We start from the raw sequence: 16,774 nt of genomic DNA on the forward strand, positions 1-16,774 counted from the left end.
GGAAGAGCATCTTAGGCCAGAACCGAGAAAGAGGAAAAAAGAATTCCAACTCAGATTTGCAGACTGTTTCCTGACCATGATAGTACACAGGCAGTGGGCAACAGCCTTGGGCAACAGTTGGGTGACCAACACATCTGCAACAAAACCTGACAAAATTAAGGAAATAAAACCTATTTATCATGAAGGAGAGAAAAGACACGGTGTTCCAGCCCCAGCAGTTCTAGCAGTTCCTGTATTTACAGCAATAGTAATGGACATGCATCGTACTTTCAATACAAAAGGATTCCCTCATTCACAGAAGCTCCCTGCTCACCAGCAGCGTTGTCATTCTTGACCAGAGCTTTCAGTTACCTTAGTATTCCAAGCCAAGTGACATTTCAGAGGCTCAGTTTCATATTAAGGTACACAGATTATTTAAACAAAAGCCTCTGTACTTCAGCCATAGTATTTCCCAAATCCAACAACTCCATTGCTCTAATATTGTCTTACCTAAAGCTGGCTTTGATTTGGCTGCTGCTGTTGACATAACCTTTGTATTTCATAGATAAAGACAGATCTCTTAGGTCATACAATCTGATTCTGGAATCATTTGATGTCACTAGAATCTAGAAAAGAAAGTAATTAATAAAATTTAGAAGCGGAAACCATTAGCATGCCCAAGAAGGACGAACAGAGTTCATTCAAACTGTCAGAGTTCCAGTTCTTTCAATTTAAAAAAAAAAGTGATATAGACAAAGAATAGGCTCAAAGAAGCAGAACAATATTTAGGACAATGAAGTTTTTCTTTCTGGTCTTCTGTCAAGATCATTCTGACTGGTCTGAACCAGAACACCTGCTCTTTCCTGAAGTGAAACATGGACCCAAAGAACAGTCAGCAATTTGCAAAGGTTATTTTGGAACACATTCTACAGTAACATAGCAGAACAGCTATTCCAGTGAGGTAAATGTCTGAAGAGTCATGACCCATCAATCACAAAGCACTATTCAGAGACCACCACATATAAGCAAACTTGGCTTTGCTCTTGGTTGATATGAGTTTGCTTCTTTTTCACATTTTTCAGATCAGAAGCTTAAACATACTTATAAGGAACGGGTAAGTCTAGGAAAGGGTGGTCAAAATGCATAAAGGCATTCAAGCTGATTAGTCCTTTTATGGTACCTTAGAAGTGAAGCAGATTGCAGGTTAGCAATAAGTCTCAAGATGATACTAGCAAAAGGGTACAGTGGAGTAGGAGACAAATACTGACTCCTACTTATGTACTCATTTTATGCAATAGAATTGTGACAACTCTTGGAACACTATTGCCATCAGATTGCAGAACTTTCTATTTGTTTTCATAACAGTTCATGCTGGCTGAGTGTCATTACATCATTAACACGCCAGCACTCAGCACCTGATGCAAACCCAAAGGCACTATTGATTTCTGAATCTTCTGCATGTCTTTGGAATCAAGTCAATTCTGTGTCACTGACAAGAGTAGAATATAGGTGATAACATCTGGTGATCTGCTACTCTAACAGAGCCAGCTGTTGACCCCACATCACCCCTGAAATTTTGTGTATAAGTGACAAACTCTTCAACTTTAGATTATGACTTTAATACTCAACAGGATGTTTTTTTGCATGATGAGAATTTGATCTTTTCAAAATAAGACTTCAGTTTGGAGCGAAGCTAAACAAAAAGAGATTCTGAAGAACAGCGCACACTTGTCTGGATATCAGCTTCTGAGTTTTCAGCATTTTCTCAGCTTCTCTATGAAGCATGTTTCCAAATGAATATTAAATTTGAGAGGGGTCAGTTATGCCAAAGAAACTTTCACTGAAAGCCACTGTAAGCATTTTCTCAACCTTACACTGACCCAAGCATGATGTTATTAAAAAAAATTCTATTTTACCACTATTTAGTATTCTATTAGTCTAAATCAGCCAAGATTAGTGCTCATCTTAGCACTACTAAAGACTTCTGATTTAAGTCATTGAAATAAACAAGACTTAACACAGAGTTACTAAGCATTAGATATACATATCAGACCCCAGTACTAAGCCAAAGTTGCACAGAAAGACAGTACCTTATTCTCTCCAGGCAAGGGTTCAATGCCAGTGATTTTTCTTCCAACTCTATTTCGGCCTCTGGTAGAACGCACATGTATTTGTGTATGGTACTTCAAGTGCTGAAAAGATATTAAAATTTATCTTGATTTCAAATAGTTGTGTAAAAACTTTAAACTATTTTGCTTCAAGTTCTAATAAGTTTGTTTCTTGATATTTATTTAAATAGGCACGACTTTTAAATCCGTTAAGTTATTTAACAGGAAAAAATACATAGTCTCAAAAAACATTTTACCTCTGTGTCATAGAAGATGCATCTTCCATCGTATGTGCCTATGACGGCGTATTTGCCATTCTGACAGAAGTTGGCAGCTGTAATCAATTTTGTCTGCCCATCTACTTCATTCCATAATGCCACTTTTTTGTCAGGAATGTTCCAGAGTCGGAGTTTCCCATCCAACGAACCACTTAAGAAGTACCTGTCATCCTGAGAGGACAAACTATGTTAACCTCCGCTTGTGCTACGAGTGTGCCCTGATTTCCTTAAAACCTTCCCACTCCATTTCCAAACAGCTTCTCTCCAGAACCTCCCAAATAAGAGCTCTCAGATGAGTTGATTATAATGTTTAAGAAGGTTGAAAAGACAATGTTAAAATTACTGGTAAGTGGAGTTCAATTTCTTACAGATTTCTGACAAGATTACACGCATGCAGTGTGTATACCACAAGTCAGAAAATTGTTCACTGTTACCAATTACTTTGTACCCTCTCAACATAAGTTACAAAAATACCAACCTTGTCAGGAGTTGAAAACTCCTTTCAGAGTTCCCGATACATCTACTAGTTATGTACACTCAGGGAACACCAAAAAACGCTTTTCCTCTACTTCAGTTTTGTTAATATTAGGAAGTTTCATTGCAGTATTTTTTAAAAAAATCATCAACTCAAATAGGTTGGAAGGGATCTCTGGATGTCTTTGGTCCACCTCCCCTGCTCATGGCAAGGAGACAGTTTGATCAGGCTGTAGAGGGTTATATCCTGTCACGTTTTAGACATCCCCAATGATTCTGTGATCTCTAAACAACCTGTTCTATTTCCTTATGATTTTTTCCACTAATATTTAATCACAACATCCCTCATTGGTAACTCTGACTTTTCACAAAGTTACTCAAAAGTATACCAGTGTATTTTCTATACATTATAGAAAATTCACTTCCCACATCATGCCTACAAATGGTTAAACCACATGGACACTTCTGGTGAAGTTTACTGAAGATGAACACTTATAGTTCCAGAATATTATCCAATAGGGATATTTTTCAAGTGCACAAACTCTACTATTCAATTTTTTTTTAATTGAAAATAAAGGGGGAGGACTCTTGTAATTGCAAGTTCTGCCTCTCTAGAAGAAACAGAGCAATTAAACTTACCCTTGGATGGAATGCTATAGCAGTGACAAAGTCTATATGCTGGAAACAGCAAAGACATTCTCTTCTTGATATGTGCCATAGTCTGACAGTTTTGTCCATAGAAGAAGAAAGCAAGAAGTAATTCTGTGAAACAAGAGAAGTCCATGGTTATTAATAGACACAAAAGTAACAGAAAATTGAAAAGCAGATCAGATTGGTAATGTCTTACCAATTTCTCTGTTGCTGTGCAATTCAACATTTTATCCTTTCAGATAAAATGTTTTATCCAAATTATCATTACTGACTAGTGCTCCTCCTGATGCTCAGTTACAGAATATTTTCTGGAAGAACCCCAATGGAAGTGTTAACTACTTGAAAAGTATTTAAAGCATTCACAGAAGAAACAGCGCAACAGGCTGCGGAGAAAGGGTGAGTCTCTCCCAAGACCCTTCAGCCAGACCGTGTTATTAAAATTACAACTGTATTCCAATGTGATGAGTTAACTGAATAAGCTTTTATGTGAAACATTTTTAAAGTTAAGCACAAGGAAATTCTCAACTTTTAAGATATATGTATATATTAATCAACTTCAGAAGCTGTACACAGCATAAAACCAGTGAAGCATATTGAGACAAGAAAAACAATAATGCCATACATCAGAAATCACACAGCTCAGCGGAAATTCCTTCCACTCTAAAGAATTTAACTCCACTATTGAATGCAAAATTGTAATTGTTACTAGCTTGATTTTAATTTTTTAAAGAAGACTTAATTGGTGAAGCCTAAGAAGTTTGTTCACTTTATCCCAACTATTTCAGCTGGACTGAGTGTTACCTCTACAAACCTTTTCTCTTCATTTCAATGACAGTTTCATATTGTTCAGATGTATGGTTCCAATGGCAATTGACAAAAGAAAACAATGAAAACAAAGGAGAACTGTGTAGTCTGTATTAAGGTGCCTTACTTTAGACCAGGAAAGATCAAGAAGATCTGCTGTATGTCCTTTGTATTTGCAAAACGGTCGTTGACGAAACGGGGCATTTTTATCATCTGGGTCTTCATCAACTCCACTGCAAATCTATCACAGAAGCGTACAGAAACATCAGAAAATATTAGCTGGACAAATTAACAATAAAACAATTACTGCTTACAAAAAGTACAGGGCCAATAACAATTTGAAGCAAAACTCTTGGGACTTTAAAATAAAACCACCAAAGTAAATTTCAAGTACAACCGACTGTGAAGCATCATCTTGAAATGCCAAAATGAAGCAGCTCTACAGTTTCCATCCACACAGTTTTTGTTCAATGGGATAAGCTTGACAGTAATTTAAGCAAACATTGTAAGACAAGCTTTTGGAACAAAGTATATTGACCTTGAAAACCGCATTCCAATTTAGGATATAAACTGTGAGTTAGTTTCCATACTTCTAGTACATTTCAAAAATGTTAACTTCCTAATAAGAGACCCTTTCACAATAAACAGGTGCAAAACCAGAAGTTCCTATACAAAAGCTCTACAGCAAAAAGTAACTCAAAACATCATCACTGGTATGTGTGGCTAAGTAAGGATATTCACTTACCTAAGGTAAGGAAATATCCACTTCCCCTCCCTCAAAACAGCGTACACTAAATGAAGCTAATGCTAAAATCTTTGCTTAAACCCTGATTTTGTCACCCATTTCTTACACTACTGGAAACCAAGGACAGGAAAAAAACCTTTAATACATTAATTTTAATGGGCAGTTTACTAAAGTATCTGAACACTCTACAAGTAACAGTGTCTTAATACTTTTGGTCAATCATATTCCATTTTATTCTACACAGATGTGAAAAATTTAAAAATGCCAGATTTTGTTATACTTCTGAGTATTCCATTGTTCAGCTTGGCCTTCCTCAGAAAAGACATCAAGTCAGATGTTAACCTCAGGTAATGCTCAGAGGCAAAACACTAAGACAGGAAATTCAACAATGTGGGTGGTTTTTTTTTCCCTTTAGCATTTCACTCAGAAATCTACTCTGGGAGGCAAGTTAGCTGGCAGAAGGCCACAGCAAAGCTATGCAGATTTCGTAACGCATTATCTAGTGACTTCCTTTCCTACTTGCACCCCATACACATGGGATAACAGTATTTGACTGAAGATGTCTATGCCTCAAAGACGTAGGCCAAGAACTCTCGGATAAAGCAACAATGAAGATCTGGTATTACAGAACACTGCAAACAGCACCCCCCCCGATATCTGGTGTACATACCCCTGCATCAGTATCAGACTTTGAAGAATTCAGACTCTCTTGAGATGGGGAGGGAGAGACACGGCCTAGAACACAGACAGAAACACCAGGTCAACTCTAAGTTCTCAAATAACTAGAATTTCTAGTGGTTTAGAGTTCTAGCGATGCATAGAAAGATACCTTCTGTGTTGTACTTCATTCGCATGTTATTGAAATAGTCAAAAGCATTCTTTAAAACCCATATTCTTACTACGTTGTCCTGTCCTGCAGATGCAAGTAAGCGACCACAGTGAGAGAATTTCATTGTCCAAACGGCACCCTGTCAAAATAAAAAGATCATTGTTTAAGTTACATAAAGTGCCTTTTTCCATACCAAAAAGACTTTCTATAATGTAAACTGACAAGATTTAGGACATATACAAGAAGCCACAAGTAAAATAAATTGTACGTCAAAACACTGAAAAGCAATTGTTAAAACTGGTGGGTTGAGCAACATACTTGCAAAAACAGTTTGAAAGGAACAGCCCACAGGGCAGATTACTGTAAGAGAGGAGTTAAGGGAGCTCAATGCTACCACAGCACTCTACATAAAACTCGTGCAATTAGTGACAGTCAGCAAGTCAGGGTTCTGAGTGACTTATAACCTGCTATTTGATTTGTAGAAGTGGCGAGTATTTGTAGCCGCACTTGAAGCTATCACAAGCTGTCCTATCACTTCCTTTTTTTAATAGAAATTGTGCTTGGTTACATCAATTCTGGCAACCAAACTGAGTACTACGTATATCTGTTATATTCAGAACTGGCATGGAGATTTTGCAGAGCCTGTGAAAACAACAATTCTTTCTCCCTTGCAAAGTCCGAAGAGTCAGTAGGCAATAAAACACATTACCACACAAGCAATATTCCATTTCCTCCTGTTATTTAATGAACACCTATCAGGAATTTGACTCCACCAACCTAGGATGCTTTTGGGGAATTTCCTAGGTTTTAAGAAGTCAAATACTGGCATGACAGAAACCAACACAGACGGATTACCAGTAGGACTGGAAGCTTTAGTTGTGGATGACAAGCCTGAACTCTCCAGTCACCAAACTGATTGCTGTAGGTCATTATCTTTTGCGTAACACTTAACGATGGGGGACTGTTTCAACTGTTGTCAGACAGTTGCTGTCAAGCAAAAGAATCTGGGAAGTCCGGAATACTAGAATGTATTGCAGACTCTGATGGGAAGCACGCACACTTAACAACAGTGATGAATGGGTAGTTGTTCTGCCTCGTTCTCCACAGGCATCTCTGCAAATACCGTATCCCGGTCTCTCCCCTCCTTATCATTCTGACCCAAATACCCCATTAATCTCTCCCCATTTTTGCCTCCAGAAGCAATCTAGCATTTCTATTCAACAATCATGTTCATATCTCTGATAGGCACACTCGTTTATTTGCTGAGTAGGCCAACCCTGCTGCTCTGTGCTCAGTTCTGATAGTGGAACATAGCCTATTTCAGCCTAAATTTGTAATTACAAGAACCAAGAAACCAAGTACCGCTCCATACCAAAACTCTTCGGGGAAAAGCTCTTGAGAATCCCTGAACCCTGAGTATCTACAGACTTTTTCTTCTTTTTTTGAAGATCTGCTCAAACCAGCCAAATTTTCATTTCTTGCCAGAACGTTATTTTCCAGAATGAAACTTCTCTTCAAGAAGAATAAGCCTGACAGTAATTTCTGGAGATCACCAACTAGATGAAAGCTAAAAGTTGAAACTCAGGCTGAACTGACTGAGCAAAACCACAGATGAAATTTGAGAGACCTACCATATGCTCTCCACTGAGATCCTGAACAACTTTAATTTGTTCAAAATCGTAAGGTCCCTTGAAGCCATGTGCTGCTTTGAACTTAACTGGTCTTGTATATGGCATCCCTTCATCATCACTGGAAGAGGGATCATCTTGATCTGTATGGAAGACTAAGAAGAACACAAATTCAGCAGTACATATTGCAGCACACATTTAATGTATTAGTAAGCAATTGCCAATACTTTTTGGTAGCAGGTTAGTCTTGAATTAGCAATATTAAGATCTTAAAGCAAAACAAGAATGCTGTTGCATCAAAGTTTAAAAATACATCCACACTAATTTCACATTGCAGTAAATCCAAACACTGAAGACTCAAAATAAGAACTGCTATTCATTTTTGTTCTGCCCCTTTCTTTGCACCAGGTCTTGCATTCAGCAGATCCTGCCCTAAGTGGTTTCTGTCAGTTTAATGTGTGCTGAAAATTATCCGTTTCATTGTATTGGTTTCTTCAGACTGAATACACTGAAAGGGCCTGATGATCTGCCCACAAAGCATAAGAATTGCAAAATTTCTGGGGCAAACAGCCAGTGGCAACATAAGATGCTAAAAGGCAGCAGTTCTATGGCACTTCTCTCAGGCTGTGGTTCAACTGGCTTACTGCAGTATTAGAAGTCTGTCTGGAAGAAACACTGACGAAACAAGGAGAGCAATCAGTTGTAGTTGGGAAATCTTCTAACAGGAGCTCAAACTATATGAGAATTCCAATGGTGGCACTGGTTGTCAGAAAACAATCTGATTCTATTAAGATTAATGAAGACAACCCCACTTCTACCTTTGCTGGAATAACTTTCAAAAAAAGTTTACATTTTGATATCCAGACAGATTTCTAACAGCACAACAAAAAATATAGTATTCAACTGATTTAGCTGAAAAGGTCTCCCAACTATTACCTTACCAGAATTCATCCTTGTAACCCGCTAGTCTCAGAATGCCAAGCTACAAGCTTTAACTCTAAAAAGCCACATTAACTGTACAATGGTAGTGTACAGCAGTATGTGTCCCTCAGACATCTTTGATTTCTAGAAGCCCAAGGATAAACAGACTATCCTATTAAAAAAAAAGTATATTAAAAAAAGTCAGTGTCACTGACCTTCATCTCGAACACTCTTAACTTTATTTACAGCACGTTCGCCATATTCTTCAGCAAGGTGCTTTGCTCGCTTTACAGATTTGCCAAGGAACTTTTTCAGCTGGGTCCTTAAAAAGCAAGGGCACTTTTTCAACACATAACACTGGCAAATTCTCTTTTTTTTTTTCTATTGTGAATCAATAGTTTTGATTTGAAACACAATATTATCTCTTTCCATTACTGCTTCTTAAAATAAGCATTTAATTCGCCAGCAGTCATGCAATCTTCTGTTTAACGCAGTGCAATGGGTTTACGTAAACTCAGGTATCACTTGTACTTAAAAGGTAACTTGTTCAGAAGTCAGAAGGAGAGCTTCAGCTTCGAAAAACAAAACCTGCCTTTTCTTTGTAGGGACATGAAAAAGCATCTTACGTTTTTTGTTTTAACCTCCCTCCATCAGAATCGGTTTGCTGTGTCTGCATTTTGTCTTCATCATCAGACTGTGCTGCATCATTACTAGGAAATACAGAAGTGATTGTTTAATACAAAACCATAATGAATCTAGATTGAATGACACATTAGTAAAGTAATCTGTGTTTCAGAATCCATCTTTATTCCTTCATGTAACACATTGGAAAAACATAGCCATGATAATCAAGTAATAAAACGGATCTTTCAGCTCTAAAGCACCTTTATACTAAAACCATACAGACTTTCCAGATCTCAGAGATACATTATTCCGCTCCACAAATTTCAAACTTAACTTTCAAAGCATCACAATAACCTTAAGAGCTGACAAAATACATGACTAGAAACTAGTAACATGCCACCTTGTTCTCATACCTTGCTTTCCATAGATCAAACAAATTAACAGTGGTTAATTCTGAAACAGATGTTTGTACACAGAAGAATACAGTTCTACAGAAGTGAGCTTTTCAATGATAATTCAGCAATGCAAAAAGCCTAAAAATTGTCTGACGTATAATTCATTTAAATATAGGCTTTTGAAAAAAACATCTAGACTGACGCGATTTCCTGATCATTAAGAAATGGTATTTTTCTATCAAAGTTTACAAATAGACTCAGCTTTAAAAATTAGGACGGCCTAAAGCCCTGTTGAGAACAGGAAAACCTCAAAGCAGTCAGCTATACTGATGACCGCATATCTTCAGAGCACCAAAGTCCACTAAATTAAACACTGAAAAAGCTACAGGGGGTGGTAGCATGAACAACATCTAGTACTCGAACATAAACTGTGTTTAATTCAGCAGAGAAATAACAACATTTAGCACATCAAGTTCTAACTGCAGTTCAGCTGGATTTTCAGACATACTCGCCTGGCAAGTTCCAGTAATATCATCAATTTTAGTTAGCTTAAAAGAATTCAATAAACAGCCTAGTTAATAGAGAACTGGAAATTAGAACAGATAGATTGGGACTCTCTTTACTTGCATAAGAGCAGCCTCCATGTATGCAAAAACTATGACAGCAACAGTATCAGAAAGAGCCGAAAGCTACCATCATTCATACCTGACGTATTCTTTAGTTCTCCTCATGATATGCAAAGTTAGGGGATTAATGCCCGTTGGCAACTTTTCTTCTGCCAAACTCAGGGGTATTTCTTCACCCGTATCAAGGTTTTTTATCATTACACTTGCTAGAATTTCCTGTGGGAAAAATAAGATGTGAAATCAAGATGACTTGATTATACTCCAAAACCAAGAGCAAAATATTAATCATCTGATCTTACAGATTATTTATCTTAACGGGAAATCCTGTAGATCACTATATATTTATTATACAAAGACTAAGCTTAAGTTAAAAATTGCTTTTAGCGTGTTAACACAAACATTATCAACCACTATACAGATGAACAATCATGTCATCACAAGCTTCAATTTCATAAATCAGAAATGCAGCCATACGTACATCAGCCACTGCCTGAAACCTTCCATGCCAATATCAAACCTATTCTGTAAATAGGAGATATTGAAGTCTTCCCCTTACAGATATTTCAACAGCTGTAGTTTAGATTTAGTCAAAGACAACCTTTAACCATAGAGAAAAAGCATTCCGACCTAACTAGTACTACACAAAGGAAAAGGTTTTTTGGAACAGCTCATGAACACACACTTCTGTTCAGCAATAGTAAAAAAGCCATACACAGATATATACAAATAAAAACTGTCAGCAGCCCAAAACCAGTCTCATCAGGATTAATGGAAGTTACCTGAAGAAACTATTTTTTAATATTACGAAAATCACTCTCCTATTGCTGACTCCTTCCCCTTTTAGATGCATGATAAAACACCAGGTTTGCTGGTGTTCCCTCACACTGAAATCTTGTAATGCGTTTGCATAGCTACAAACACGAACTCATAGCATTTCAGATCTATTACAGGTCACACTTTCAAACACTAATACCTCATATGACTCGGGAATCACAAAGTGCTTAGGTGGACAAAGCCAGCATGCCATCATTCCTATTTGCATCTCTGGTCACAGTATATAGTGGTTCAGAGCGCAGAGAGTGACATGTGACTACTCGAATTCATTCAACAGACTGGAAAAGCAAGCACAAGAACATACGATGTACAAACCGCATTGATTAATACCTCATCTGTGAGCTCTCTTCCAGAATTAGACCTGGGTCTCTGTGGTCCAAGTACTTCATTTGTTGTTTGGCCATCGGCTGCTTTCCCATTTTCCTGAAATTTTGAAGACATAGAATATATATCTCTACTGTAACACTAAAGTAATAGGAAACATTAATTATGGAATTTATAACCATTTCACAATACCTGTGCAGTGACTATTTTATCTCCACTAGTTGCGCTTGCCAAATCCAAAGAAGGCTGAGAATCTTTGGGCATGCCCTCTGTCACTGCACTTGGAGTTAAAAGACCACCAGCTGTGAAGTTCTCTCGAGAAACTGAAGATAGATTCATATTAGAAAGAAGAACATAACACTTGCCATAGACAGGCTACAGATTGTTAAGACTCCTAACATCATAGTTACACTCCTGAACGTGCTTTCTGACAAGTTGGATTGTTTAAAAACACATCGCTGCCACCAAATCTGCCTTATCAATTACATATTTCATATATAGTTGGAAGCACAGGCACAACTTGACGCCTAGTCCTCTTCAAGTTTTATTAACAATTATATTTTCTTTAGTCATCTCCCTAGTAACCCAGGACTACTCATTTTCATGGGACCTGAGTCTACAGCTCCAGTTGTATTTCTACGCAAATACAGATTGCATACAATGTATTTGAAGTGCGCAACTTTTTTTAGTTTCTGTATTGATAAGGCAACTTCTTGCTACAGAAGTACCTATTTTGGTAGGAACTGTCAGTTTACAAGAAAGTCTATGAATTAGGAACACTTGTAATGCAAAAGGGTATTTCTCCACCGTAAGAAGCTAAGATTGTTGAAGAATTTGTTTTTTCCTCATTTATACGTCAACTAAAAATCACAAGACTGAATTTCTCATTCATACGTCAACTTAACTAAAACCACAAGATTGAATGATTCTTCACTCAAAACACAAAAATAGTAACCACGTAGATAACGAAAGTCACCTAAAATATAACACTTGCCTTCTAAAACAGGTTTTTGCACTTCAAAATCCAGTTCACTCTTCTTCTTCCGGGGTGGTGGAGCTGGCCGTGCAGGTGGTGGTGGTCTCGGAGGAGGAACATTTGTTGGAGGTGGTGGCCGTGCCGGGACAGGCTTCTTTGTGCTAGCAACTATATCAGGTTCTACAGTAAGCTGCCTTGGTGGTTTTGCTGGAGGCATTTCTTCTGCCGTAGAAAGGTCTTTGGTAGATAAATCTGAAGCCACTTGTTCTAAAGTATTCGCCTCTTTCTTGTCTGTTATGTCTTCATTTTTTGATGTTTCCTCTTGTGCTTCAGTTTCATGCATTTTATGGTCAGTTGCATTTGTTACTTTTGTTAGTTTATGGGTTTCCTGTTGCTCAGAAGTAAACGAAAGCTTCCCTGACTCCAATTCAGTGTCGTTACACACACTCTGATACGTCAGTTCTCTAGCATCTTCTTGTGATGATATTTTAGCAGCTAATACTTCCGGAATACTACTAATGATACCTGCTCCAGAAATCCAAGCATTTGCATCTGCAGTTGGAACAGTCAGTTTTTCTCCTCTGCTAGCTAAAGAATCATCATCCAGTTGTTGTGCCTTCTGGCTTTCTTCTATAATACTGTCAATAATCTAAAAACCAAAACCATTCTACTGTTAAATAGCAGCCATTTCTAGGGTACACTTACCAGTCAGTCTGTACAACACCCCCAAGAACTCTTCCATTGAAGAGTTGCTTTGTATACAAAATGTATTTTGTTTAAAAATACCGGAGACCTAGCTGCAGCAATCGACATAACTGAAAAATATAAGAAGCGACTAATTTCCATTCCTCTTTAATATACTTTGAGAGAAAGTTCAGAAACAAGAGCTGTTTATTCTTCAGAGTTCTCATGCACTGCTAAATATGGTCCTGTAAATTACACAAATAATTCAACACTGGTGAATCCTAACTATGTTTTTAGAACACTTAGTTCCATATTTACCCTTTAGATGGACACTCTTACTAACATTAACAACAAATTCTAACCCATGCTAGTTTCCGGATGAAGACTGATTATTAAATTATTTAATATTTCTAGTATGATGCTGGAAGCACAAAGCAATATTTAACTAACCTCTTTTGAATCATCTTGTTTCATTTCTTGTACAAGGGTTTCATTTCCAGCTTTGTGTAGCTTGCTGTCTGTATCCTATGGAAAAAAAGGGTAGATCTCATCAGATGATGGCAGTAAGTCCTTTAGTAAGATGACCTAACAAAAATACAGACAAGAATTCTGCTACATTGTCAAACATTACTGCCATCAGATAGGTGTTTAAACAGTAAAGCACAGTACACATGAAGAGTACTTCACACCACCATATACAGGGAGAAAGCCTGCACATTATTAAACAAAAATAGCAGTTATCTTCAAGAGGTTTCAACCTCAAGTAAAATAAAACTGAAGGTAGCATGAAGTTTAGAGAAACATACACATTTAATAATCTGCGGCACGGAAGATGAATATTAAAATATTTTATCAGCTTGTAAAAAAAGATGCAAGAACTGTATTATCACAACACAACAGAAACTTTTTTAGAAATTTCCAGGTTAAAGCAGGCAGATCTATCAAGTGGTGACAAATACGCCTTTGAGGTTCTGACACAGAATTTTACATTCTACAATTTATTCCTAGTGCACATTGTCTATTTTTGCCAGTCATCTTCATGCAGATCCTTCCAAAATCTAAATAAGCTGCAGCACAACAAATGAAACTACCGAATTTAAGAAAAAAAACCCAAGAACATTTTCAGAACATTTGGATGAGAGACTGCAAGAATATTCAAAGCTGAGTATACTATTTATTCTTTATATATGTATAATAAACACTAGCAGGATATTATACTACTGATGTCAGCTTGCAGTTTAAGAATTATAGTTTTGAGATGTACAAACAGCATCAACACTTTGGCGTATCCTACCAAACAATGAATTAATAAAATCTATTCACTGAAGGTGGCCTCATATATCAAAATAATGTAGTATATCTTTGTAATAGTTTTAGATCCTATTTAATTAAAAATAAATAAATAAAAATTAATTAAAAAATAATGAAATAATTCATAGGCAGCCCTAGGAGCATTAGAATTAGATTACACTTTGGCCATTGTCGTGGTTTAGGATGGGCCTAAACATGGGTATGTTAAGCAAGGATATTCTATACAAAGTCTGAAGCAAACAGAAGTGAAAATATTCTATTTGTGAGTGAACATATTCATCAACTCCTGAAAAATCTTAGGTTCAGAAAAGCAAGTAGTTTACACCATAGAAGGATACTACTTTAACCTCAGTTAGTATGGTCCAGTAAGAACTTCATCATGTGCCTTCTGTTCTACTCCTCCTTGTGGTCTAGATTCGAAACACTCTTCTATCGAAGTCAGCAGTTCTCAGCTGTCTCCCCGCAATGTTAAAGCCCCCAAAGGCTAGCTGTTACCATTATAAATTAATAGCCTAACAGAAGCAGTTTAATTCCACCTATACATCTCTGCATATGCACAAGATACCTGTTTAATATGGAGATTAGGTATTTTAAAAGACCTCCCCATGTTTTTTTGGACCTTGACAAGATTTTGAGTGACTGTCTAGTACAGATATCTAAGAAATTTCTCCTTAGACCTTCTTTAGACACTCCGCTAGTCAAACAGAATCTTTATAGCACACTAACACAATAAAACATGCTTGAAAAAAACCAACACAATTCTTGTAGACATTCATCTTTGAAAGTTCTGACCTCAAGAAATGGCATATCACACAGACAGCTGCAATTACAGAAAAATTCTTCCTCTATCTCTACTCCCTCCCTCCCTCTCCTTCCACAAAGTTTTTCTAATCTAAATGCAAGTTCTACTTTGCTTTAGCACTAAAAGCTATCTTCAAAGGTATGATGACTTAAATACTGAAGTGTAATCAGTGTCTACAGAAGCCCATTATATTAATTTCTAATTTTATTGACATTAAACTCACACACCTGTTAAACTTTGGACTTAGGAAATATTTCTTACCTGTTCCAAGACAAACTATACCATTAGTCACACATTCACTCAACTGATATGGTACCAAGAGAGAAGCAAATATTTTTTTTCACCTTCAAAAACTTAGCTTTCAGCAAGTGACTTAGGAAGATACTTAAAAAAAAAAGAAACCTACAACCAATATACAGAACTCCATAGCTAATAAAAAACCTACAAGCAACATACAGAACGGCATAGCTAATAATTCAGTCAACAAGACATTAGTGTTAGTTTTGAAGTTCATTGATTGCACCGAGTTTAGTCAAAGTGATAGAGCGAGATTTCTTGAAAGACTTACACATGTAATACTTAATCATTACAGGGACAGCAAACAGAACACAAAATAGGGCGTAAGTCTCGGTTCCAGGAGAGATACCATAAGATATGGTATCACTGCAGAAAGATTGATTCAGAGTAGAGTGCTTCTGACAAATAAGAAATACTGTTTTAACTGTGATTTCCCAACGCTTTGCAGACAAAATGGCAAGCTGCCTTTACTCTATGTAACAGCGCTGAATAGCATCACCTTTGGCCCTTCTGAGACCAGGAAATAAGTGTTATTTGTACAAGGTTCCAACTCCTCACTTATTTAACGTGTGCCAGATTCGGCTGCACTGTCACTATGCACAGATGCAGCATACCAATTACCTGCGTGGGAAGTGGCAATGCTGTCTCATTAAGCTAAATATAGTGTTTTATCTTAACATAACCTAGAGGGAAGGCTTTTGAAGTACAAACACTAAGATTTTTCTTATTTTGAAGACAGAAGAGTGAAAAGTCAACTATTTCGCATAAACTGAGGCCAAAACCCAAATGCTGCAGAGACTTGCTTACTACTCACAAATCACTTAGAAGAGGGTATAGTAAAATAAAATTAGCTTCAAGACATGTTAACATACCCTAAATAAAAGTGAAGTTGTAACTTCCAGAGACACAAGCACAACAATTGCTACTTACAACAAGAAAAGCCTATAATTTCCTGTCTGTGTAGATGTTAGGGCTACCGCAGCACATCTGCTTTAGGCAGAAACGCTCAGCATTATGTTCATCATTAAGCATTTGATTGATTTTAAGAAGAAACTCACCTTTAATACACAGGATCCGACTTTCATTGGTGAGCTGCTAAGAAGAGAAGACAGACTTAGGTAGAGTGCCAAGAAAAGAAATATCTCTTGACAGTAAGCTTCATATTAAACAGTCTATAATATAGTCTTTCTTTACAGTGAATATATACTTGATACTTTAGACCAGCAATAAAGTGAATGGTTTTCATACTGCTCCTTTACACAAAAGGTTCCAAATAAAAGTGCTCAACTGTCTGCAATGCACAAATCCACAGCTTCTACAATCCCTGAAAGTTTTTCAGCAGAATCTTCTAGATATCATATTTCTATCATCCTTTTCTAATAAACTGATGCTATTCAAAGTACAGATTAAAAATCATTTTGCATTAAATTTAAAATTCGCATGTACAGGCAGCACAGAGTGTACATCAAAGAAACCAAAACTTT

At 36.9% G+C, this 16,774-nt stretch overlaps 1 protein-coding gene across 1 annotated transcript in view; it reads right to left on the reverse strand.

The window, feature by feature from the left end:
* The window catches only part of WDR44 (WD repeat domain 44), a 19,853-nt gene extending 3,478 nt beyond the window's left edge, over positions 1-16,375 (reverse strand). Inside the window, exons 1-16 of the mRNA XM_009881727.1 lie at positions 16,349-16,375; positions 13,331-13,405; positions 12,215-12,845; positions 11,413-11,543; positions 11,227-11,319; positions 10,142-10,278; positions 9,044-9,127; positions 8,633-8,739; positions 7,500-7,651; positions 5,869-6,007; positions 5,710-5,774; positions 4,422-4,535; positions 3,479-3,601; positions 2,345-2,536; positions 2,070-2,171; positions 490-605 (exon numbers count right to left, since the gene is read on the reverse strand). Of these exons, the coding sequence (XP_009880029.1) occupies positions 490-605; positions 2,070-2,171; positions 2,345-2,536; positions 3,479-3,601; positions 4,422-4,535; positions 5,710-5,774; positions 5,869-6,007; positions 7,500-7,651; positions 8,633-8,739; positions 9,044-9,127; positions 10,142-10,278; positions 11,227-11,319; positions 11,413-11,543; positions 12,215-12,845; positions 13,331-13,405; positions 16,349-16,375 (2,288 nt within the window). The remainder of the gene's footprint in view (positions 1-489; positions 606-2,069; positions 2,172-2,344; positions 2,537-3,478; positions 3,602-4,421; positions 4,536-5,709; positions 5,775-5,868; positions 6,008-7,499; positions 7,652-8,632; positions 8,740-9,043; positions 9,128-10,141; positions 10,279-11,226; positions 11,320-11,412; positions 11,544-12,214; positions 12,846-13,330; positions 13,406-16,348) is intronic.
* Between the last annotated feature and the right edge of the window lie 399 nt (positions 16,376-16,774).

This window comes from Charadrius vociferus, unplaced genomic scaffold (genome assembly GCF_000708025.1).
Source record: "Charadrius vociferus isolate BGI_N301 unplaced genomic scaffold, ASM70802v2 scaffold472, whole genome shotgun sequence".
Lineage (NCBI taxonomy): Eukaryota > Metazoa > Chordata > Aves > Charadriiformes > Charadriidae > Charadrius > Charadrius vociferus.